General features: G+C 36.1%; 5 protein-coding genes across 7 annotated transcripts; 4 read left to right on the top strand and 1 right to left on the bottom strand.

Moving 5' to 3' along the window:
• Window positions 2-5,014, top strand: LOC105175703 (la-related protein 6A; the record flags this gene model as incomplete). Of its 2 annotated transcripts, XM_020698388.1 has the most annotated exon segments (12): window positions 2-292; window positions 1,175-1,256; window positions 1,909-2,003; window positions 2,183-2,254; window positions 2,338-2,417; window positions 2,512-2,596; window positions 3,245-3,292; window positions 3,428-3,493; window positions 3,601-3,738; window positions 4,126-4,185; window positions 4,326-4,446; window positions 4,519-5,014. In XM_020698388.1, coding segments are annotated over 12 exon segments (1,170 nt in total). In that variant the 3' UTR covers window positions 4,641-5,014.
• On the top strand, window positions 5,556-9,694 carry LOC105175702 (phospho-N-acetylmuramoyl-pentapeptide-transferase homolog). Its single transcript, XM_011098245.2, has 8 exons — window positions 5,556-5,839; window positions 5,933-6,007; window positions 6,640-6,866; window positions 7,152-7,599; window positions 7,698-7,762; window positions 8,330-8,523; window positions 8,687-8,895; window positions 9,289-9,694. The coding sequence occupies exons 1-8, from the start codon at window positions 5,690-5,692 to the stop codon at window positions 9,469-9,471; spliced, it is 1,551 nt and encodes a 516-aa protein (XP_011096547.1). The 5' UTR covers window positions 5,556-5,689; the 3' UTR covers window positions 9,472-9,694.
• On the bottom strand, window positions 10,909-14,233 carry LOC105175701. Its single transcript, XM_011098244.2, has 4 exons — window positions 14,099-14,233; window positions 12,860-13,132; window positions 11,718-11,963; window positions 10,909-11,384 (listed from the first exon to the last, which is right to left on the bottom strand). Exons 2-4 carry the CDS (start codon window positions 13,079-13,081, stop codon window positions 11,121-11,123), a joined length of 732 nt encoding a protein of 243 aa, XP_011096546.1. The 5' UTR covers window positions 13,082-13,132; window positions 14,099-14,233; the 3' UTR covers window positions 10,909-11,120.
• LOC105175700 (putative uncharacterized protein DDB_G0277003) lies at window positions 14,861-17,979 on the top strand. The gene is made up of 10 exons (XM_011098243.2): window positions 14,861-15,044; window positions 15,163-15,232; window positions 15,317-15,445; window positions 15,528-15,591; window positions 15,691-15,778; window positions 16,012-16,096; window positions 16,369-16,425; window positions 16,812-16,910; window positions 17,252-17,322; window positions 17,417-17,979. The coding sequence occupies exons 1-10, from the start codon at window positions 14,941-14,943 to the stop codon at window positions 17,763-17,765; spliced, it is 1,116 nt and encodes a 371-aa protein (XP_011096545.1). The 5' UTR covers window positions 14,861-14,940; the 3' UTR covers window positions 17,766-17,979.
• Window positions 18,826-24,985, top strand: LOC105175698 (60S ribosomal protein L18a). Of its 2 annotated transcripts, XM_020698365.1 has the most exons (6): window positions 18,826-19,266; window positions 19,749-19,824; window positions 20,312-20,426; window positions 22,704-22,819; window positions 23,403-23,466; window positions 24,370-24,985. In XM_020698365.1, the coding sequence occupies exons 1-6, from the start codon at window positions 19,035-19,037 to the stop codon at window positions 24,709-24,711; spliced, it is 945 nt and encodes a 314-aa protein (XP_020554024.1). In that variant the 5' UTR covers window positions 18,826-19,034; the 3' UTR covers window positions 24,712-24,985. The 2 variants fall into 2 exon arrangements, with proteins under 2 accessions (XP_020554024.1, XP_011096544.1); XM_011098242.2 differs by lacking the exons at window positions 18,826-19,266; window positions 19,749-19,824; window positions 20,312-20,426 and adding an exon at window positions 22,409-22,568.

The raw sequence follows: 25,394 nt of genomic DNA, 5'->3' as shown, positions 1-25,394 counted from the left end.
CCCCCCCCCCCAAAAAAAAAAGAGCGGGACGGGGAGGGTTTACCTTTCTCCATTATTGACGTCTCCTCTCTCTCTCTCTCTCTCCCCTCCGATGGAACAACCCCAAGGGCATGCTGGGATCCCAATCCCAACCCCTACCTATTCATCTCCCGTCTCCGATCACGATGAAGATCATCCTGATATCTCGCCTGTCGGCTCCCCTGACCTCACCGAATCTGACAACCCACCGCCCTCAGATCAGCCCCACTCTTCTGCACTCTCCGATGATCTTCGCCTCAAGATTATCAAGCAGGCAACTAGTCTACTTTTTGCATCTTCTTGATTTTTTTTTCTTTAAATATTTATTTGCCCAATTTCTTGATTGATTTTCTTTCTCTTTCTTTTTAACGGTCCAATATGGTGTTTCTGTGATTTTTTTTTCTAATTTGATCCTTAAGTGAAATTTAAGTTTTTGGAATTACTTTCTTGATGATTAAAGAATGTTTTCTTGTGTTTCTTGAGCAGACAGTAGGGTTAAATTTAAGAGGTTACTTACTCTTACTCTACCTTTTCAACTTGCTTTCACTTTGGTTAAGTATTTGCCTGTTTCTTGATTCAACTTTTTTCTTTCCACCGTGCGAATCTGCACTGTTTTAAAATTATTACTGATGCTTATATGAAATTTAGCGATGAGAGTATTTTCTTGGTTTCTTGAATAGTTACTAGGGTTTTAATTTCTTAATAACTGTGTAATTGGTGTTTAGATCGTAATTGTTCCAGGTTGAGGGTTTTGTTCAATTTAAATGGGGATTTTCTTGTATATCAGGGTGTTCTAGGGAGTCTTGTCTCATGTTTTGTGCTATCTTTGACATGATCATGCTTCTATGAAGTTGTTGTGGTTTATGTTTTTCTATTTTTTCACAGAAAAAGATGAGTAAATAATTTCTGAAGGGATTGACCTGTATGTTTTATTCTTATTAGATTTGAAATTGATTCATTGTCTTGCCAATGACTTAAATTCAGTGACATCTTTGTAGCTCCGTCATGTGCTTTGTCACTTGGTATTTCTTTATTTGCAATTTAAAATATGTTAGTGGTGGTTTGGATTGGTCAGGGTATGATTTTATCAAACTTTGAGTAGTGTGTGCTTGTTTAATCAATCAACCTGCACTTATCTGAGCTTTTCATTTTGCAGGTCGAGTATTACTTCAGTGATGAAAATCTGCCAAATGACAAGTTTTTGTTGAAATATGTTACAAAAAATGTAGAAGGATACGGTGAATGCCACACCTTTTATACTTGTTTCTAAACTTTCCAGCCGTAGTCAGGAAGCAAAAACCAGTTGTTTGCAGTGTTCTTGATTCAATATATTGCACTAGATTTGAGTACTTCAACAGAAATAAAATCTTCTTTCACCTCAAATTACAATATATGGTGAATTTCCTCAGATACCTTCCTCTAGATGGAAAAGAAGTGTCTATGCCCAACAATGGCATCAGCTAATGAATATGTTTATGAAGAATCTTATAGCAAACAGGCACAACCAATTAATAGACTTGTCAAATATTTAGGATAAGTCTGAGTGATGGACAATTTAGGTTTTTGTCTTTGGTCCAATGATTTCAAGGTCTTCGAGAAAAGAAGAAGAAAATTCCTTTGATGCTTTACACCAGGTCTTGGAAATTGATCTTGCAGTCGACAACTGGATTGCCACAATTCAGTTTTCATTTATGTTCATTTTGTTCCACAACTTTAGTAATTCCAAAATCATGTAAAAGGTCTTGATTTTCCTTTTCCCATCAAATTGATGATGAATATTTTCTTTAAAATTTTCTATTTACCAAATATGCAAGTTATGACTTTAACTTTTTTGAAACTGCCATCCCCAGTGGCTCATCACTGTGTCTGAAAGAATCTCATATGGTGCAGTTCCCATTGGAGTTATTGCCTCTTTTAGAAAAATGAAGAAGCTTACAAGAGACACGTCAGTCATTGTGGCTGCACTGAAGGAATCTGCTCTTCTTGTAAGTGACTGAATTTTGCTGAGAACCACACGCATAAGAGTTATTTTGAATGATATAGAAATAGCATTGCTCTTGGTTTCTGTTTGTTGATGTGAACAAGTTTTATCCTTCATTTTTGTCTTCAATTTTCTCCTTAATTCCTATTTTTAACTAGCCAACTGTGTTTGTATTGGCTGCAGGTTGTTAGTTCCAACGGAAAAAGGGTGAAGCGCCTTCATCCTCTTCCATTAGCTGAGGTCAAGGATCCGATGGTACGATATTTCTTGAATGAATTTTTGATCTCTGTACTCAACATGTTAGTCTAGAAGAATTTTAAATCTTGATAATATTCTAGGTATGCACTGTGCTGGTGGAGAATCTACCAGAGGATCATTCATTAGAGAACCTTCGTCGAGTGTTTGGTGAAGCTGGAAAGTGAGCGTTGTGCCTTCTTTTCTTGTTTGTGTGTGTTTTATGCTGTTACTCTGTTTTCTAGCTGTTTAATAATCTTTTTGCTTCTGAATGCTAGCATAAAGAATATTACCATCCGTGACCCACATGATGGTAGAGGGCCAAAAAAGTGCACGGTAGCGGAGAAGCTGATAAGCGGGAAGGTGTGCTTCAGTTTGATTTACTATAAGCTTTACATAATATGACGATGTAAATGCAGTGAAGTTCTTCAGTATATAAAATTCACCTTGAACTGGCCAATTACACATATTTTGCTTGTGACATTCCACACAAAACACTCAATGCATGTGGATAGTCGGAGATATAATTTTCAGTTGAATTTTTCATATTTTGTTCAATTATGGGTCCAAACATGATTGGAAGTATGTCCAATTCCAAGTTGAACCTCCACTTCTTAATGAACATTATAAAGTCATGATATTCATGTCACTTTTTATGGCATGTAAATACTTTTTTATCTTATATATTTTCAGTTTTGCTGACATAAAGGTGATCATGAAATTGGTTTTAATACAGTTCTCTTTGCATATGTAGCAATTTATGAGTTTGTTAGCTATGAAGAACTATAGAAGAATATTTGATGAATCAAGGCTTGCCAATTCTATGTAGGATGTATCATTAATATGTTTAGAGGTTATCTGTCTCTCATTCTCCTTTAATTGCGTGCACCATCATGTGAGTTCATGAGTATGCGCGCACGAGTAGTGTCGATTAGCTGCAACTGTATGCAAACTATGGTTTGTAGTTGCTTCTAATTGGAACTAACTATTTTCCTGGTTTTGAATCTGAAGTTGCATGCTCTTGTGGAGTACGACAGTGTGGAGGCTGCAGAGAAAGCTGTGAGTGTGAAGTCCACTCCTTATTTTAGTGCATATTATTCCATAATATTCTAGTGATCTCTCTATTTTTTCTTTTTTTTCTTTTTTGGGCTTATAGTTTGGACTCTGAATACTGACGAGTTGTAATTACTCTAGGTGGCCACTTTAAACAATGAACAAGATTGGAGATATGGGTTGCGGGTTAAGCTTCTCAAAAAATTGGTATTGGGTCCTATTGGTTTCTGTGTTCCTTTCTGCAAAAGAAGTATATACATGTATGTCTCCTTTACAAGGTAAAGCATGAATATTTGTTTGCTTTTCATTCGTAGAATAAGCCAGGGCAGAAGAAAAAAATGTGGAGAGAGTCGGAGACTGAGAAGTGTAGTACTGTGCAAACGTCTGAGCCAGCTGGGAATGAGGAGAACCACTATACAAGTGAACAACATGATGATTCACACGAAGAGGAGGTAAACCTTTCATCTTGCAGATTATTTATTCATCCTTGCTGCATAAATTACTTCCGATGTTGAATGTCATATGGATTTAACCTACTCCGCAGCAACTTTAATGGATCTAACCGGAATTTATACTTGCACACACACACACACGCACCCACCCTTTGGGGGTGGGGGCTGGGGGCTGGCTGTCTATTGGCTGTAGAGCTAGCCCATCCATACAAAACTGAAGTAAATGGATCATAAATATTGCTTCAGCATTCTGTTGCCTAAATGAGTCGGTGAGTGAACTCCAATTGGGTAGGGAAGTTCTGAATGACTTGATTATTTAGTATTTGAGATGCTTGATTCTGTTGCTTGTCACACAAATTTCAATATTTCATATTTTTCAATCTCCAGAAGTCCCTCAATGTAAACAGTTTGGAGAATCAACTTGACTTCATACTGGGAAGTATAGAGGTCATTTCAGTGTTGTATATATATATAATATATATATATATATAAATCGTACTAGCATTGGTTACTCAGAGCAAGCATGTAGATTCATCAATTCTGTCGTTTCTGGCGTAAGATGTTCATTCTTCTCATACGTCTTTTAGGATGTGGAACATTTATCAAGAAAAGAAAACGGGGTGCATTTGCCTAAAGAGAAAAATGGGCAGAGAGGTGGAAACCGAGGACGTGGAAGGCGACAGAAGTACCACGGCACAAATGGACATGGTAGTTGATCAAGTTACTCATTAAGCATTTTTCCCAACACTTAACTGATCTCTCTAAAACTAATACTTTCAGGACACGGAACACAATATTCATCTCATGGTATTGAGCCGACAAAGCCGCCACCAGGCCCAAGAATGCCCGATGGAACCAGAGGATTCGCCCTGGGCCGGGGAAGGCCTCTAGCCACCAGCTAGGCGGGTTCTTGATGACAATCCTTACCTTGAAAGTAAATACATTTGTCATGTCCAGAAAAATTGTAACCATAACATTTTGGAACCTGTCATCGGATGTTGTACAACAATAGCACCGTGGTTACAGGTTCTGTAGTATGTAAAAACAGCTGTGGGTACTTTGGTAGGTGTGCCATTGCTTTGTTTCCCCTATTGTCTTATGAACAGTTTGCATTGGTTTATACCAAGACAAAATCGATGCCCATTGTGACCTTGTTTTGTAGCAAACATGGCGTTTGTATAGGTAATCAGTGTGATGGATTTTTGTGGTAATGAACGAGAGAAATGTAGTTGGAGTCTTGGAGACAACAGTTTAAAACCACAGGGCCTTAAAAGTAGTTGTTGGATAAGAAGAAAACTTGTGATGGCTATTTCTGGGCCAAACCAGCGTCGTTTATTTTCTTGGACTGTATATATATTTGCATGTTGCCGCGTGCAAAGCTGATGATAAAGTCTATGGATGCCGTTTTTGAAGTTAGAGAAACTATTGAGTATATAGATGTTTATATGATTTTAATTTTTATTTTTTACTCAAATATATCCCGTTAGCTTATAAATGTAATTTCATTTCATAACTATCAACATATAACTTTATTACAGAGATTTGTCTAAATATTACAACTAATGGTGGAGAATGGATTCACATAGATTTTATTGAAAAGAACAATAATTTCAAAAGATATTTAGTTCAAATAATAACTATTATTTGCAAACTTTATAATTAAAAAAAAAAAAAGAGTGTCTTTCATAATTTTGAAATGAAGTAAAATTATAGTAAATCTTTTTTAGCGGTCCACGGTTGGAAGAGCCAATCATCTCCTCTCCTCTTTCTTGACGCGCTCAGGGGGCGCGTCGGACCTATTACTAGTGAAGCTTTCGTAGATTCCCAAGTCCAGGTAAAAAATGCTTCTCCACCAATTCTCGCAAAAATGCATATATGGTCTCAAGCACTTGGAAGGCTTTGTTGGTGATGGGATGTTGGTGATGTAAATGAATTTTATGTGTACGTAGACATGCACTCTCATGCTGTATGTACCACGAATAATAGAGATCTCAATCATATAGGATTTCTTGCTCATACTTTCTCTCGTTCAAGGCAACCAACATCGCTCCTTTCATCTGATTGCCGGAACATCTATCGCTGTTCTTATTTTGGTCGCAAGGTATATTGGGATTTGTTTTAATCGCATCAATCATATGATTTCTGGGGGTTTTTAGTAGGCCAACTAAGTCTTTGTCTGTTTGTGTTGGCATAGTTATTGAAATCACGGGTTCGAGGACATGGGTTTCGCGTGCGCCGTGGAGTTCTTCGTGTTTGCGCCATGGATGATGTATTGTTAAATGATTTCTCTGATTAATTCAGCATCCACTTTGTTTTATCTCTTTTCCGCCTTTTTTCCCCCTGAATTCTATTGTTTAGACACGTATATATCAGATGGCTGTGGCAATTGTTCTGATGTATAGCGATGTATCTGTATAACTGTCACATAAATCATGGGTATGCGTTAATTAATAAGGGGTTTTTGGGCTCTGGGCTAAATCTACTATCTACAGAAGTAGGCTAGTCCAATCAGATTGCAGATACAGTTGCAGAAAAGAGTAAAACAAAGTAAAGGAGAACTAGATTGTCATTCGGATGATGAATCTTTACCTATTAAGGCTTGAGAGAATGTTGAAATCATTAAGACCAACCTAAGTATTTCATGTTTTGGTTGGTAATCTGCAAAAAAATAATGTTGCTGTCTTGTTTATCAAATAACATGAAGTATTACATCTAAAGGTCCATGTAAGATACTTGGGTTAATGTAAATTATGTGCACATTGTCTTGTGCGATGTTTGGTTAGTTACTGTGTGCAGATAGCTATTCTTGAACATCTGGTGAATCAAAACATGTCGTTGTTAGGTCTAATTTTTATTTATTATTTTTTAAAATGAAATTAATAGGTTTTGTGTTTTGTCCAGGACTCAGTGGGTGTTTCCTCACTCGATGACTGGGGGGACAGTAACAGAGCTGTTGAATATATGTTTTCATCAAGCGAAGGTGAAGATAGTGATGGGGAAATCATTTTACAGCCAATAACTGATGTTGATTTGCCTACCTCAAAAGAACAATTTCTTCCATCTGATGACTCCATAACTGTGACTGCACATAGGCTTGCAACGCTTGGTAGAACACGGAAGAGAAGAAAGTAAACTCATTTAGCAAAACTGACTTTGATTGGAACTTCCATTCTTTTAGAATCTTCTTTGTCCTATGCCACAGTCTTCCATGTTTATACTCACATGCAGACTCTGCAGGGAGATCCCATTACTTCTATGCACTGATCTGTTTCTCTCCTATCAATCTATGCCACTCTCTTCTGCTATGTGATTTCTTGTTGGTTTATGGCTTGCAAATAGGATGACTTTGATTTAACCCTAGCAAGTAGTTTATGTACAGTAACTCAGGTCTTTCTGAAACTCTCTGTTTGCAGGACTGTTTATGGAGTCATGAATAATGTTGGACTAATATCATTCTCAACACTCCTACTTTTACTTGTGGATCAGTGTGCATGGCGAATCGTGAGATTGCCTCTTGCACCATTCCACTTGATGCGGCCATTTCTGATATCTGTAGTGTTAGTGTCTTGTGCTGGTTATATTTGTGTCCCGTTATTTCGTATGTTGAAGCTTCAGTCCATAGTTAGGAAAGAGGAACCCACTCAACACTCTTGTAAGAAAGGAACCCCAACGATGGGTGGATTGTATTTTGTACCAATCGGTCTACTTGTTGCAGAAGTTCTACTAAATTTTTCTTCCACCGAAGTTTCTGGAGCAGCAGCAGCAACTGTTGTGTTTGCTGCAATTGGGCTATTGGATGATTTATTGAGTATCAACAATTGTAATCATGGTCTACCTGGTTGGATGAGAATTTTGTTGGAGGTCAAACTTACTTTCATTCTTCAATTGTGTACTCTACTGTCTGATTTAGAGCTCATGGTTTAGATTGTTGATGAGGTCTCACTTTTCATGTCACTCAGGTAGCTGCTGGGACATGGTTTTCCTATTGGTTATACACAACAGACATATCAACACCCTACAGCATGTATATCTTCTAGTAACTAATTTGATCAACCTTTTTTAAGGTTAACTCACATATCTATGCTTATAATGATGAATTTCGAGAAGATGTTTCTACCATCTTAACTTATATCAACCTCCCAACTTAATATCTCTTTGTAAGATGTACTGTGTTCAACCATGATACATTGCTGATGATGACTGTGGATGCAAGTTTTGATCGTGCGATATCTTTAGATAGCCTGTGTATGAGATGGAAATCATTCCGACACTCGCATGTTCTAGGTCCATGGTTATTCGCATTCGCTTTTCTGGTTTCGTGGCATGAACTGATTATCCTAATCAAGGGTCTGGTGTCAGCCATCATTAATGGTTTTTGAAGTATTCACATGTGTGCACACATTGTTTTACCTATATCTTCTACAGCGAGCTAAAGTTTGTTTCTTGCTTATCAAAATGTAGTTGGAAGTGTTGAAGCATTGTCTTCAATTGTTGAAATGGCAAAGCCGTCATGTGTTTTGGAATCAACAACTGTTTACTGTATGACTAAAATTGTTTGCTACATTACTCATTTTTTAGTCTCTAATGTCAGGAAAATGGTGATTCCTTTACCAGCACCATTGGGCCTCGTTTGCCTCGGAAAATTTTACCCAGTCTTGACTTCATTCTGTTTTGTTTCGATGACAAATGGAATTGATTTAACTGATGGGCTTGATGGATTGACTGCCGGGACTGCTGCTTTAGCATTTATTGGAATGTCAATTGTGGCTCTTCCAATATGTTCTGGTATAATTATCTTTGCCTTTGTGTGGTCCCTTAATCTTCTTCTGAGATCAAAATTGTTTTGGCAGTTATCAGTTCATCTTTGCTGTTTTCGGTATGTTAATATATTACATGCAGCAATATTTGTCATATAATTCATGGCTTCACTTTGTGCAACCAATATCAGACCTTTCTATATTTGGAGCATCAATGGCTGGAGCATGTGTTGGCTTTCTTTTCCATAACCGGTACAGAGCATCTATATTCATGGGTGATACAGGAGCATTGGCTTTAGGTGGGGCTCTTGCTGCAATGGCTTCTTGTACGGGAATGTTTTTCCCCCTGTTCATTTCATCAGGAGTATTTGTCTTGGAAGCCCTTTCAGTTATTATACAGGTATGATACTATATGTCACTTGAATCAGTCTGCAAAATGCTCTTTTCTTTCTAGTGTTTGCTGAGGCTGATAAGTCCGGTACACATTTTATGATACTTCGTCACATCACCTCCTGATGATTTTGTTTCTCTTCTTTTTGTTAGAATTTCGACAATGTTGTTATGGCTTCCATGCTCTTAACCATACATATACTGGTTTATCCTTCCCCACTCCTTGCAAACCAAAAGAGGAGATAATCTCATTTCGTTGCACATGAGTTCACTATCTAGTGAAAAGTTACCGTCTTACTACATTAATTCGTTACACTCTGAAATCTTTTAATGTCTTTGAGTTGAATACATGCTAAAATGAGAGTATAATATCTATGCACCTGACAAGAGGCTCATGTCTTAGGTATCCTTATTCAAGGCAACCAAATTTTTCCGGCAAAGGGGCTATAGGTTGTCGCAAGTGGCACCTCTCCGTCACCACATTGAGTTATTTGGAATTAAAGAACCAACCATTGTTGCGGCTGCATATGTTGTCTCATGTGTGTTGATCTTATGTGCGGCGTATGTTGGTCTTACTTCAGCATGAACTTTACCTTCTTTCTTTTTTGTTGGGGGATCATGAGAAGATACTGGACATTTATATCTGTACTGATGATATATTTTTGGCTAGAGTAGCCGTAGGTGAAAGTGAGAAATTCATGTATAGCAGCGTGGCAGCCAATTTTTGGTGGTCAGCTTATTGAGTTGACTCTTCTAATTATATACAACTAAGCATGTGTGGTAGTTTCCGCGCACATCATTTTATTGAATATAATGCGAGAATTATTTATAATTTTTAAATTGATCACAAAAATCAATACGCATCATTAACAATCAAAAACAAAATAAATTTTATAATGTAGTCGTTCTTACAAAAAAAAAAAATCCACCAAAAATGAAGTTTTATTGAATTAAAGTGAAATTTGTCATAAATTAAATTTGAATTTAATGAATCAATCAAATTTGTAGTTGTATACTTGATTCTTGTTGGATTTAACTTTAACCCATATAAATAGCAGAAAATTAAAAACACAATTCATAATAAACTCTATAAATATAAAAAGATTATTGAACAATACCTTGAGTTATGAGTAAGGGAAGATTGTAGTTTTACAAACATTCCCATCAGCTGCTGCAAACCTTGACTCACCATTTCGAATGAATAATTTTACCTATCAAACCAAATTCTTCGCTTGCATTCAAGTACCTCCGATCTCCTTAGCTTCTATCGGAGTAGCCTCTAACTGATTTTTAGAGGAAAGCAAAATTAGGAGTTTTGCAGTTAAAGAGTCACTATAGACGTGGGTAATTTGGACGGTAAAATGATACCTTTTAGACCCTTTTTTTTATTTTTTTCATATTTACCATTGTCAATTCTAGGGGTATTTTGGTGAAATAATATTTTTGGTGTAAACAGCATGAGAACCACCTTTTTTATCTATAAAATTCCATTGCTTTATAATAGTATATATTGGTGTCCATAACTGCCATTTGAATAAAAATGAGATTTTCTTTATATCATAGTATGAATGACCCATCTCATGATAACCTTGTTGATGCCTATTTAAAATGCGTAGTGCCGAGTAGCCTGATCTAGAATCAAACTAAACCAATAAAAAGAATGAGCGGAATTGCTCCAAGCTTGCTTAGATTAAGCCGGTTTTAAGTATTGAAACTTGGGACCAACTCAGCCCAATGGCTCAGGACCACCTAGTCCTGAGCTAGGCTTAGACCAAGCCTATTGACCCAATTTTTTTTATATAAATAATATTTGACATATATAAATTTCGTTTATTCTCCCTAACTAACTATTCTTCCTAAACATCCTATTTTAGTAGCTTTTTATATTTTTGTGCAGAATTCAGAAAGTTGAATAATTCTCCAAACTAAAGGAACAATGAGGGTAGTAAGAACCAGAATTTATATTCAAAACATACAGCCAGAAGCATACTATAAAATTACCAAATCAGAAGACACATCCTCGTAGAAAGAGATTTTCAGAAGCAGCAGAACTTTAGAAATAAAAGCATTTTAATTTACAATCTTATACATCAACATGTTTTTTCCTAATACTTGGGCTCTCTTCACCCTTTCATGGAAAATGTCAAACAATAGTCAAGCACATTCACTAAGATGCTGAAGAAGTCATAAAGAAACCATCCAAAATGGAAAAGATGACAATTCTGGTGTCAATCATCAGATATCAGATCTCGAATTCAGATAAGCTCTCGCGATCAACCTGTACTTAGCAGGGCTGTCATACCATGTAGGGGTATTAAGTATTTCACGTTCCAACCAATATGGGTCGTCGAACACTTCTTTTTTTTTCATCCTCTCAAAGAACCTCTTCCATCGATTCATGAGACGCCTTAGACGGATACTCTGTTGACGTCTAAAGAGATACCTTGTCAAGTCTTTTGCAAGCACAGTAACCTCCTCCGCATCAATGATGTAAATGTACTGAAAGGAAGTGTCACATATCTTAGTTAAACATTATTAAAAGGCATCAAGGAAGCACCAGCTAAACATCAATGTCACAAGCAGAAACCAAGAGATACAAAATGTTAGCGAACAATGATGCTGAGCTCCCTGTTCTGATGATCTACCAGATAACTTTAGACAGGAAGCACCAGAAAACACAAATTTCAGGTGCTAGTCATATTTTACAAAATCCAGTCTATTTAACCTCTCCCCGTCAGTATGAAAGTTTAACACCACCCCCGACCAACAATTATAAGATAAACATGATTGATCGACACCTAAGAAGGTTCTTCAGAAGGGGAGAGAGAGTACCACAAATATGAAGGCCATAGTTGCCAAAGACACTTGCAGGAACTCATCCCACATTCCTGAAAGATCATCATCTTTGCTTTCATAATCACCATCACCATCACCACCCCCGCCACCTGGACGTTTCCCATCATTACCTCCATCATCATAGTACTCTTGTTTCTCAATCTGCTGCCTCAATACATCCTCAATTGACCGATCCTTTTTAAAATTGCCCACGGCTTTTTCTAGAGCTTTCCATGGAGATGTCTGATACATAATAACAAGTGAACTTACAATTCCTATAAAAATCAATCCAAATCCAGAAGCTCTAAGTATGATAATGGATGCAAAAAAATAGGAGCAATGTCATGATTGGAAAATGAAGCCAGTGCACAAACAACAATAACTGAGAAGAGCACATCTTCTCAGGTTCTTACAATACAGTGCAAGCACAGGAGAGAATATTGCAAACAGCTGAGCCTCTTGAACTCTAGATCAAATTAATCTTAAATATATGGGTGTGACTTATGCACAAGTATACTATTGAATTGAATATATGTTCTCAATTATATCCTGTGCGCATGACAATTAAATGCCAATTGGAGCAGCCCCACTTTAGGTCATCATTATGTACGTAATAATTAGCAATTATAATACTGATGTACAGTAAAGGAACCAAAGGGTCTCAAACAGGGTCCTTTGTACATAGATAAAAGTTTAAATAATCATATCATTTTCAGCAAAGTCAACAGATTCTTTCACGTCTGAACAAAGAACTCGCATAAGCTGGAAATGTGAATGTCTCTGCATATTGCATAGTTCAAATATGAATTAAGGAATATGAAACAGGACTTCTGTTTCTATAGAAAATCATGTGATTGATGACCACTTGTATGCTAAACGGCAACGTGGTTGATAACTTCATAAAATCTTTCTTCTGGAAGTGATAACCAACATTCTTTAAAACAATCAAATCATAAGACTAACATGCTCAAACAATTCCTAGCACAAGGTGAAAAAGAAAAACTAAAATCTTGAACTAAATGAGGACAGACCTAAGTCAATTCAAAAGCAAATATATGTCTTTCCCCCCAGGTCAAGTAGGTTGTTATATTACATGTAGAAACAACCTAATTCTTACAAGAAGTACACCGAACCAGTACCTCATTCCCATTCTCTGACTTCCCTTTACCCCCAAACAAACAAGCAATTCCAGCTCGCTGGTGCCTAGTTGTACTAGAGTTTAACTTCAAGGAGATCTTAGGAAGTTTTGTTCCCAGGTAAATTGATGTGCATAGAGATGTCCTATTAAGTTGAAAAGCCTGCACTGGGAATGCAGAAGGTGTACAGGCAAGCTGGCAGGCACCCGAATGAATGCAACTCATCTCAACAACTGGCTTACTTCATAATCCCCTGGGAATTCTCCAACAGTAGATCTGCACAATTAAGAAACTTCTTTTGAGGTCACGTGCACCATAAAACGAACAAACCAGACCAGAGAGTGCTTAACATAAAGCAATGACATAATTCAAATAGGAAAACCACTTTCAACTGATATTACGATATGCATTATATTTAATCATCATTTATCAATGAAGCATCAACATAGTCCTACTATATAGGATACGATCGTTTGTCCTAAGATGCATTACATAGTATGGAACTCTATCATGCATCATAATACGCAAATAAGTTTAGCAAGCATAAAACAATTATAACATCTTGAATCCAATCCAGCAAAACCAAACTGTACTTTGGTACTTCTCTAACCAAAAATAGGTTCGATTTAAATTCTTCGGCGTACATCAGTCTACTCTTCTCATCATTTACTGCTAGCACTGCCATAATGTCTAAACAATAGAAAGTATCGATATTTAAGAACACTAAAACATTAATCCATGAAAATGTTCTATTCACAATTTTGCCAACCCATCTTGCTCATCATTTACTGTTAGAACTGCCATAATGTCTAAACAATAGCAAAGGTCGACATGTAAGAACACTAAAACATAATCAACACTAAAACATAATCCATGTAAATGTTCTATTCTTGGTGTCTAGCTCATCTCCCATTCCCGTTTTCATCTATTTGAATTTCACTGGGAGAGATTACAAACCCATCTTCGTCATACTCCTAATTCTCTTCTCTCTCAACCCAGTCAGCTTCTACTTACAATAATTCACCTCCCTCATCCCTCTTTTCGAAATTCGAAACACAAAACAAAACTGTACCGTAAAACAGCGGTTTGCACAATCCTTACATCAATGAATTGAAAAATAAACAGCAATACAAGATAAAATAATTACACAAGAAACCGATAAAACTAAAATAACCAAAACAAGCAATACTCGTCATTTGATATGAACAACATTCACAATCAATAAATTGAACGGAAAGAAACCTAGTTTCCGATGTTAAACCCCGAGACCACCTCACTGTCGTTGGAAATGAGACGGGGGGTCACTCAAAGCGTTTGATGGGGATAGAATATTGGAGTAGGGGTTTTGCTCTTTTTTCTTTTTTCTTTTTTTCCATGGAGCAGTGTGGGTGGTGTAAATTTATATATTGCAATATTATTAATAATTTAAATTTCGATAAAAAAAATATTTATTTTCCTTAGATATTAACTTTATTACTTATTTTATGAATTCAGCTGTAAAATAATATTACATGTAGATATTATTTAATTTTTTTAATTATTATTGGAATTAACGACATACTCAATTTAGATGTTTAAATTTTAAAATTACAAAATTATTTTTTCCAATATTGATTTTCTTTAATTTTAACTTACTCAATGTATTTATTGTAATTTCTTTAATTTTCTTTAGGGCTTAGGAAATAAAGCTACAAACTGGGCCGGTAAAGCCCCATAGTTTCGTAATAATAGCACTTGCCGAAGCGGTCATAATTGGGCTTTACACAAGTAAATAAGGCCCAATTATGAATGACAATGCATGTTTGGGCTGGAAGCTAGTAAATAAAGCCCATCAGTAGATAACAGTAAGTTTTTGGGCTGAAAGGGTGAAGAGAAAGCCCAGTTGTCAATAACGGCTAGTTTTTCTGGTTTGGGTTTCACCGCAACAGCGTACCTTTAGGCCTTCTTGGCAAGACTTCATATTCCAAAAATATTTTTTTTTTTTTTTGGTAATTCATATTCAAGAAATCAGGGACTATGTTTTCGTCATAAACTCTTAGAACCCAACACATCAATAAATCAGTAATATCTGAGAGATTCTGGCTATGGCGGCCGAGGAAGAACTTGACATCACAGTCTCTTCGTCCCTTCACATGGTCTCTGCATTTCTCGCCATGGAACCACCCAACGTCGTAATCTCCTTCGCCAGGTCCTCCCCCTACCCCATTCAGGATCCCGCTTATCTTTTTCTTTTTTCTCTCGTTTTGTTTCCAATTTCTTCACTTTGATTGAATCATAACTGAGATTTCAATCTTCTCGGAAACTAGGGAGTTTGGAGAAGGTTCCATCACCGAGAGTGTACAGAGTTGCATTTGGCACCACTGTATTACCAAAGCTGTAAGCCTTCCCCTTTTTCTTGTAGGCGAGAAAATAAGACCAAAGAAACGATTTTCTGAAAGAAACAAATGCGGGTCTTTCCAGGATTTGAAGTGGCAAGGGCCTTACTTGAAAAGGTTTCTCAAGAAATTAATTCTTGAAATCGAGTCGAGCGGCGGCCTCGTTCTGGATGAATTGTACGAACAGTACGCTTCTTACATGATTTCTTTACAGGTATTGATAATGTAATACTCTTACTGGTTCTTTATTGAACTAATCTTTATTTACTGAATTTAATTTCTTATTTGTCTGTTAGAATAATGATGGCAATAAAGAGAACTTTAGAGTCTTGAAAACAATCTCCTTTCTTTTCCCTAATGGTAACTATTTATGGGTTCCACATTTCGTTCATGTGTTCTTGTTAACGCATTGATACATTCAGTTAAGTGAGTTTTCTATTAATGTTGATACTTTGATAGAGTCTTCTGGAATCGTAAGTTGTCCGAAGTCAATGAAGTTCGAGGTTCGACTTCAGTGTTCAGTCAACATGCTTGAAGGAGATACTGGGTAATGTATGCATTACTAACTTGCTTTTCCTTTCTTCCCCCCTTTCTCCTCAGAACTTAACCTCCTATTGCAGCAAACTTGAATGATGGTCTTTTAATTCATATCCCTGCTGAAATCTCAAAACGAAACTCCAAAGTGAAGTTAATCTTAACTGAACTCCCAATTACTAATTTTTTGCTGTTTGACATTGTTCTCTGCTGCCAACTTTGTTCTATATGTAAATGGTTATATAGGTGCTCTATTTGGCCATCAAGTCTTTTCCTGTCAGAATTTATACTTTCTTTCCCAGAAATATTCGCGAATAAATGTTGCTTTGAGGTGAGATACATGTTTTGGAAAGGATATGTTATTTCCTCGACCATTGGTTCCATTTCTAAATGTCATTAAAATTTAAGTACACACATGAAGATCTTTTTCCTGCTGTTATCTTGTCTGTGCTTGGAATTTCTCCTATATCAGTATTTTAAACAGTATGAATCTTTTTCTTTTTCCTTAAAAAAAAAGCACAGTGGTTATTATTCAGAATCGCTAATTACGTAGGCTACTTGATTTATGGTATTGGTGGAATTATGATTTCCTTGTGTCAACAGGTTGGTTCAGGGGTTGGATTGGTTGGCATCTGTCTGTCCTATGTAAAAGCGTCTAAGGTAAGTATGTGTATATCAAAAGAACGCAATCATCTAAGATAAGCTTGTGTATATCAAACGGACCCTTAAATATGTTCAGTAGTAATATAAGATTAATGTTTCACATACCCATAACATTTTATATATTCATCTACTTTTTGGGTTTTGGATTCACAAATAAATATTCATGGGGAAAATTAATACTTCCTGAGTTTTTGCAATTATAGGATTAAATATTTACTTTTTGCCTTTATTATTCGCCTTCTCAATCCTGGGCACATGTATCTCAAGATTTATATGGTTTCTTGAGATCCCATGAGAAGGTTGTCTTTAGAGAACCATATCTTATGCTACTTTTAGACAAGACACATCTGAACCTTTTCCTGTTGTATGATTTTCTGATGCAGGTGATTCTAAGTGATGGTGATTTGTCAACTTTAGCAAACATGAAGGTTAATTTGGAACTGAACCACCTGAGTACACACGACCCTGTACATCATAAGAAGGTTAGTCAAGAGTAAGGTGTGTGTGTGTCTGATTTCATTTTTTCTTGTTCTTCACGATATTTGTATATGCATTTCAAAGATTTCGAGAATGAATGAATTGTCAACATTATGAATTATACTTTGGTGTTCTGTTGTTTGGGCTATCCGCAATAGTGAGATTCAATAGCTATATGAGATTTTAATCTAGCTGCATCACTGTGTGAAATTCCGTTTGAGAAGTTTTGATGTACATGTCTTAAAAGTTTCAGTTTGTTGGTAATTGACTTGCTCCGACTTGAGATATTTATTGAATGGAAACAAAAGGTGAAAGTAATGGAGGGCTAACCTATTACTGATAATAGGTACATTGTGTTTGTTTGCCATGGGAATCCGCCTCAGAGGATGATCTCCAATGCTTTGCCCCCGACATAATGTGAGTACTCCAAATATGTATGCTGAAAGTTAGTGCAAGTATACCATTTGTCTCTTAAAAACTTATCGCATGATGATATCTTTTGTTTCCACAGTTTGGGTGCTGATATTATTTACGATCCCTCATGCCTTCCTCATCTTGTTCGTGTCCTGTCCCTTCTTCTGAAGCACAACAAACATTCACATGCTGAAGTTGGAGCTCGTCGTGAATTGGATAGTCTGCCAGCTGATAAACTTCTGCGGCATCCTCTAGGCAAAGGTCCCGTTGCATACGTTGCTTCTGTGATTCGTAACGCCGAAACGTTCAACTATTTTCTAGCACTGGCTGAACAGGCGAAGCTCGTGGTCACAGATCTCACAGAAAAGGTGGAAGTATCTAAGTTTCTTCCTTACTTGAGATCGTATCAGCGATCTAGCATAAGGATATTCAGAATTCATGTATAAACGGTAACCAAGTTCTTGCCTTCTCCTGCATTTCAGGCTTCTATGAACTAATTTATAATTTCATTTGGTATCAGAATTGTTCGTCAGTTGTACTAACTTAAGGTTCTGTACTCTAAATTACATCATTGATTTCCTATTGCATAAGATGGATTTGTTGTCTGATTCAACGAATTTTGTGAAATTAAATGTCCTTCAATTTAAAATTGTGGAAATGTTTAGTTAGAATCATAACACCTCCACGTTATATAGTGGTAAAAATGTAATAATTTAAATTTTTATCTCCTAATAATTTTTTTTAAACAAGAATTTATATATATATATATGAAAAACTATGAAATTTACTTTCAGTTTTTAAAAACCATATAAGAATTATATAATTATCATATTTTTGGATAATGTTTTCGTATTATTATTATTATTATTATTATTATTATTATTATTATTTTGGGTAATTGTTAAGGTATTGTTCTTGAAAGACAACTAAATAGTTCCTTTTTTATTTTTTAAATTAAAACATTATTTAAATAAATAAAATATATGCGTGTGTTTTCAATATTAATTAATTACCTAATACTAATATTTTGAATTAAATTATTTTACTATAAGTGACTTTAGGGAGTTACGTAACTACAAACTTTGTTCATAATAGTTTTTAATAAATGTTTAATTTTATAGAATTTATTGAAATAAACTGTCATACTTTATAAGTTTGCTAATGTATTATTTATTTATTTATTGACTATAATATAAATTATTACTATTTTGCTAAAGTGTACGTATTTATTTACTAACAATTGTAAATAAATTGTAATCATTCATTTTAATATATCAAACCATACCTCAATTCAATTAAAAAATTAATGTGATTGATAAATAAATTATAATCAATTACTAAGTCATGACATAAATAAATATTGTATATAAAGTGAAACGAATAATGAATTATATTGAAATACATAATTTCAAATTTCTTGATAGAATCTTAATTAGTAAGTCATGACATCATTAATTAAAGTGGAAGTATTTTGTATCTCTCAAACACAATTGTCTTATTATTTCCCACCGCCGAAGAAAGGAGAAGGGAAAACAAAAATAAAACGGTGGGTCTAACTCTAACATAAGAAACGACCCACGTTAGAACAGCGCGGCACGGGTAAGGTGCCAGCAGCCGTCCGGACTCCGAATCTATCATCTCAATCAACCAACAGAACAGCAAGGTTTCAGAGTGCCGGAATCACACCTCTCTGATCCCATCTTCTGATTCTCAATATGAGCGGGGAAGGCGGAGGGAAGACCAGAAGCCTCTTGCAGGCGGACGGCGAGCATTCGTCGCTTCCACCACCCAATTATTATTACGGTACTTTTCAAGGGGTGGCCAATTATCAACCTCAGCCTGCGCCGCCGTCCCACTCCGTGATGGGTTTCCCTCAACCTGTGCCTCCTCCTGGATTTTCCGGCTCTCAACCGCAGTACTACCCTCACGGATACCAAACTGTTCCCGGTATTCCTTTTTCTCAGATACCTGAATATTTTGGTTTGTTTATTAACTGTTAATTGGAATCGTCTTCTTGATTTTTTTAATATACTTGAGAAAGCTGGTAATGGTTCTGCTATTCTGAGAAGCATACCAGAGGAAGATGGTATGTTGGTTTTGCATATCAAAGAGATAAGGCCACGAGAGTTGTTATGATTTGTTGAATTTTTTCGCTCTTGCAAGAACGTATCATATTTGTATCGCTTAGGGCAGATACAGTATTATAAATTTCCTCTTATTTTAATCTGTCTGATTTCCGGAGGATCGTAATCTGTGGTGGTCATTTAATGAAAAAGTATGTAGAAGATTTGACGCACAGGCAATTAGAAGGCAGGTGGAAGCAAACTGCACGAACCTCATCTTTTGGTATAAAAAATGAGATTATCGGCCATGCCGCAATTCACTCTGACCTCTTCTTCTTTCCCTTCCTTTCTTTCTTGTTGTTCTAGGTTATATTGTTGCTGAAGGACGACCTATTAGCCAGCATCGGCTCCCTTGTTGTGGCCTGGGGATTGGGTGGTCTTTGTAAGTTATCATTTCTTCTGTTATGGAGTTTAAAACATTGTTCGGTCAAATATGGTGTTGTGCCTAGATCTGTCAAACAGATTTTCCAGATTCTTGGATGTTTTTGCTTCTACTGTTTTTTGTGTTCTCACAACATTGTTTGGGTTTTTCATGGAAGAATTGACCATTCTTTTAACTGAAGAGGTACAAAATAATTATCAAAAAAAAAAAAAAAATCAATTGATTTAAGAAATCTCCTTGCCTGAAAGCTGCATTATTTGCTGATCACATGGAATTATTAAGAAAAAATGCTGGAATGCAATGTTCTTAATTGTTGATAACTGAACATAATCTTTTGACCGCAACTTTTTATACCTTGGATGCATGTGTATGGAAAGGTTGGTGTAAGGGTAAATGGTACCTTATCATCATACCTTTACAGGCATAATTTGTTTATCCCTTCTTTAAGTGTGAATCAATACTGATTTTTACCTGTTTTTCTTGCAAGGTTTATAATTGGTTTCTTTATGGGTTCAATCCCCTGGTACATTGGAGCTTTTTTGCTGTTATGTGTTCGATTAGATTACAGAGAGAAGCCTGGACTCATTGCATGTGCTTTAGCTGTAAGTGTACTCAACCTTTTCCAAGTATTAGTGGAAAGTCCTGGGATAATGCTGGCCATGTATTCATACTCTAGCATGGTATCTTTAAGCTTCGGTTGATGATAGCTAAAACTTTCATAATTAATAAATTAAAGTTTCTCATGAGTATGCTTTAAAGTTTATGATTAATATATTCACATGAGCTATCCAAATTTGACAACCAAATACTATAAAACTGTGACGATTTTTAGGCACTAACCTAATGTTTTTGAAAATCACAGCTCATCTGAGGCCTCTAGCCATCCCGTCTTCTTTGCATTGGCATGCTGTTGCTTGTTCTCTAGTTTCCATTCTTTTACTCTCATAGATAACTTCAGCACTCACTCATATATTTAGAGCTTAGTAGATGGCGGAGTTCACTTATGCATCATTAATCAAATTGATTGTAGAATGTCACCGCCAATTTTCACAGATCCGTTGAGTTTCACTTTTGATTTGGTTTGTACGGTGTGTTTTGGTCGGATCTGATGATCTTTCTGGGGTCTGGGTTGGGAATCAAAATATACTGCGGGCGTGGCTTGGCATGGTCCATTTATAGTCTTACTTGCATAACATTTTGCAACACTTGAGTATCTCCAGAATCTGTGATCACTTGTTCATGAAAACTCGCAGGCTCTGCTAGCGGCTCTTGCTATTACTCTTGGTGTGACAAAGGCGACTCAATCCTGGTGAAGTTTGCAGTTTGTACATTCTCCAACCAAATCCTTCAATCCTCATCTAGATTGGGGCAAAAGACTGTTGAATTGTTGATTGTGACTATTCTTTTCTGTAGAAGCTTTTTTCCCCCATCACTAAAGGGATTGCTCTCCGGTGCAATAAATGGGTGTTTATACCCTATTCTTGGTTATATTTGTTGTTATTATAAATAATATTTAAGACCGATTTCCGTTTGAGACCAAGTAAATTTAACGCCCATCCAGGAAGTTCAGCAACCAGCATGATACGATAGTCTTGTTCGGAATTTTGGAAAAGATATTATTCTATCAATACATTTCTTGTATCCACATCTTTTCCTCGTCTGCGGCCCATTTGGTTCCAAAATAACCTAATTGCGCCAGTTTTCTTTGCAAGAAATAGAGCCGGGGTGCTGCGTATGAGGTTGCTAATATTCATATAATTCTTCTCCAATTTTAGTTTCGATAAATCATCCAAGGCGACAACCAAATCTCCAAAATGAGAGTGTAATTATTTTTAAAATATTTATTTAGATTCTGGCTTAGTGGAACTGTTTATATTGCAGGATGGGGGTTTGGATTTTAAAGGTTAGCCTACTACTAATTACTATTGTCAGGTGGGTTGAGTTACTCATCTCAAAGGCCCCATTTGGTTCGTATGATTATGTATAATAAGATTGCTTATCAAGTATAATCACACGTTTGGTTAGTATTATTAGAGTCAGTATTAATATCGAGTTTGGTCTTACAATCTTAATTTATAAGCGGAATATACTATCCTGTCAATTAGTTTTCACATATATTCTAACAACTGATAGTTTATATAAATACAAACTCACGTAGATCGTCACACTTTGATCTATATACTATTAAACTCTTTTACGTATGTGTTGTACTTAAATTTATTTTTCACACACATTTAGATATACCACACAGTAATACTATATTTACTTATTTATTATATTATTCTATACACTTAACTCATGTTTATTCATATTTTTAGTGTCACCTAAAAAGAATGATCCACAACTAGTGTGAAGTAAATGAAGATGTTTTGTCTCTTGTCTTACTTACTAAATCAAGGATCCAACCTAATAAAATTCTCATATATTTTAGTATACCGAAACTAAACATTTCTAAGTAGCTCAACCAAAAGCCCATCTAGGCAACTTATAGCTTCTTAAATGATAGTGATGGGCCGAGACTTTACAACAAAAGAAGCCGAAATTCTGAAAGCCCAAATAACAAACAGTAACCTGACTGCTGAGCTGAAGCCCATCATAAATTAGGGTTTCTAAGCACCTCATCTGCTAAATCACAGGACCCTCCATACGCCTCTCACTTGCGCACACTCGCCACCACAGAGAGAGAGAGAGACTGAGAGGGAGGAGAGAGATATTCCATTCCGTTGAAAATGGTGACATACAAGGTATGCTACTGCTCATATTTTCTCTATCTACCGACTGTTAATACTTCTCTATGGATTAGTTGCGTGTTAGATTGGTAGAAATTTCGGTTGAAGCGTTGATAGTGTTGATCGTTCTGTGGTTTGTACTTTGTGCAGTTCCATCAGTACCAGGTGGTGGGCAGAGCTCTGCCGACGGAGACTGATGAGCACCCGAAGATCTACCGGATGAAGCTTTGGGCCACCAATGAAGTCCGCGCAAAGTCCAAATTCTGGTATATTATCCATCCTTTGCTTCATTTCTCTGTGTATATGTGCATCCTCACGCGCCGTGGTCCTCAATTGAATCATGTTATAGCCTTTTTCTGTTTTATGATTTCGGCTTCTGGGAGACTGGCAGCACATTAAAGAAAACATAACCAATCATTTTTCGAGATACTTACATTAAGTTTCATGTTGGCAGCAGTATTTCCTCATCATTGATATTAATAATGTCCTAGAATCAGCGTATTGTGGTAGACAGAACGAGAAGGTTTAGAGAATTGAGAGAAGAGCATGATCAGAGATTTATTTTCTTTACCATTGAAATAATTTGGGTTACTTGAGTGCACGAATACTAATGCCTGAATTGCACTCAATGTTGAAGGGGGTGGGGGGGAGGGTGGGTGTCGAAGAGCATGGTGCGGACATGCTGTCAGATTAGGTGTTAGGTGATCTCTGTTATTTTTTTTCTTTTTAGATATAGAGCCAAGGTTGTTCAAGTATCAGAAGCATACTTTTAGAACAATTTAAATAATCAATGTGAGATTTCTTGGTGATTGCACTGAATGTGAATCTTTTTTATGTTTCTTTGCCTAGGTACTTTTTGAGGAAGCTTAAGAAGGTGAAAAAGAGCAATGGCCAGATTCTTGCTATCAATGAGGTACAAGATCTCATGCCATACTCCTGTCTTGTAATAGAGATCAAGTATGATGAATTTGTGCTGCCAGGTTAATGCCTAACATCAGAGAATAAGATTTTAAATGCCCTAAAGCTATTATCTTTTCCTTATTCTGTACATTGTATTTGTTCTGTACATTATCTGTTCCTTGTTCTGTACATTGTATTTGCTGTGTTAAATTCCTTTTTGAATATTCTTGTTATTGATTTAAGATATGGTGTAGAGATAGTCATCTCTATTTCTGCGTATGGGGATCTTACTGCTTTGGTTGTAAATTTTCATGCGTGTGTATTTGAACAAAATAAAGTCAATATTATGTAAACTTCTTCTTCTGTACTTGGACTGTTTATATTGTTGCCCATTCTGCAGTTGTTATCCTTTCACTACCTAGACATTTTTCATACCCTAGGAACTGAAGTTTGAAATAGTTCATATACTTTCACATAATATGACGATGGTGACATAAAAACTTTCTTGTTACTTGTCATAATTGTTGCTGTTGCTGCAAATATAAATGCAATGGTTTGCTAGCGTCATCTATAATGTAGGTGTTACAGGTTGTTATCATTCACCAGGTTGTCACAAAGTCATCTTAGTTGTAGCGCCAGATAGTTGTAGATGGGTTGATGACTTTAAAAACTGCTTTTCATGAATTTGTTCCTCATGTTTCTACCTCTCTGTCATTACTTCACTGATAAAAATATGCAAAAGCAATCGCACTTTTCTGCATATATTCAAGATACATGTATCTCACCAAATCTGAAGCTATTTTTCCGATCCACATTCCTATTATTTCCGTTGAAAACCCCATTGATTTATGGAGGTTATATGGCTTTGGATTGCGGTTTGTATTCTGATAGTAACCTTTCATGTGTTTGCTTGTAGATTTTTGAAAAGAACCCAACCACCATCAAGAACTATGGTATCTGGTTGAGATACCAAAGCAGAACAGGTTACCACAACATGTACAAAGAGTACCGAGATACCACTTTGAATGGTTCTGTTGAGCAGATGTACACTGAGATGGCTTCTCGTCATAGAGTCCGATATCACTGCATCCAAATTATTAAGACAGCCACCATCCCTGCTAAGCTTTGCAAGAGGGAGAGTACCAAGCAATTTCATGACTCCAAGATCAAGTTCCCCTTGGTGTTCAGAAAGGTGAGGCCACCAACAAGAAAGCTCAAGACAACATACAAAGCAACAAGGCCCAACTTGTTTATGTAAACTGTTTGGTCGTTTATGAGGAGAGAGGAGATAGCTGCTGGTTTCGAATTTTGCAAGTACTTTTAGAGAAGATTCCAAGCAAAAAATATCTTTCGTAGTTTTGCTGAACTCATACGATGTTCGGTTTTGTTTACCTAGGGATAAATTAGACTTTTGAATTTTAGAAGATCATTTTAAGGTATGCTGGATTGTAACGTGTGTGTTTGTTTGAGACGATTATTGAGATCTCCTTTTTCACAGTCCTTTACAAAATTTGTTTCTTGATTTAATGTTAGTGATCCTCTACGATTGTTCCCCAAAATTCATCTGGCCTTTTTATCCGATTCCGAAGCTTAAGAAATGGAAAAGGTTGTAATAAACTGGTATATTTCCATACTGACATGTCTGTGTCCACAAAGTGGCACTTTGAGCAAAAGGAATGGGAGTTGCAACTTCCAATAAACCCAACGTTTCTATGTCGTGTTGGCAATGGTAATGGGAAGACAAGAAAGGTGAACCAATATGCGTGTGTGAGAGATTGATATTTATAAATTCACTACAGTTTTTATTACTTCATGAAATAACAATAACAGACGATTTCTCGAAGTTGTCTAGTTTGCTTATTATTATACCAAAAAATTAATATTCTATTCAATTTTATTAACTTTAAATAGAATTTTTGTCACCTTGAGTTTTTTATGAAA

This window comes from Sesamum indicum, linkage group LG12 (assembly GCF_000512975.1).
Source record: "Sesamum indicum cultivar Zhongzhi No. 13 linkage group LG12, S_indicum_v1.0, whole genome shotgun sequence".
Classification (NCBI taxonomy): domain Eukaryota; kingdom Viridiplantae; phylum Streptophyta; class Magnoliopsida; order Lamiales; family Pedaliaceae; genus Sesamum; species Sesamum indicum.
The sequence above is the reverse complement of the archived record's forward strand: the minus strand, read 5'-3'. Positions and strand labels throughout refer to the sequence as shown.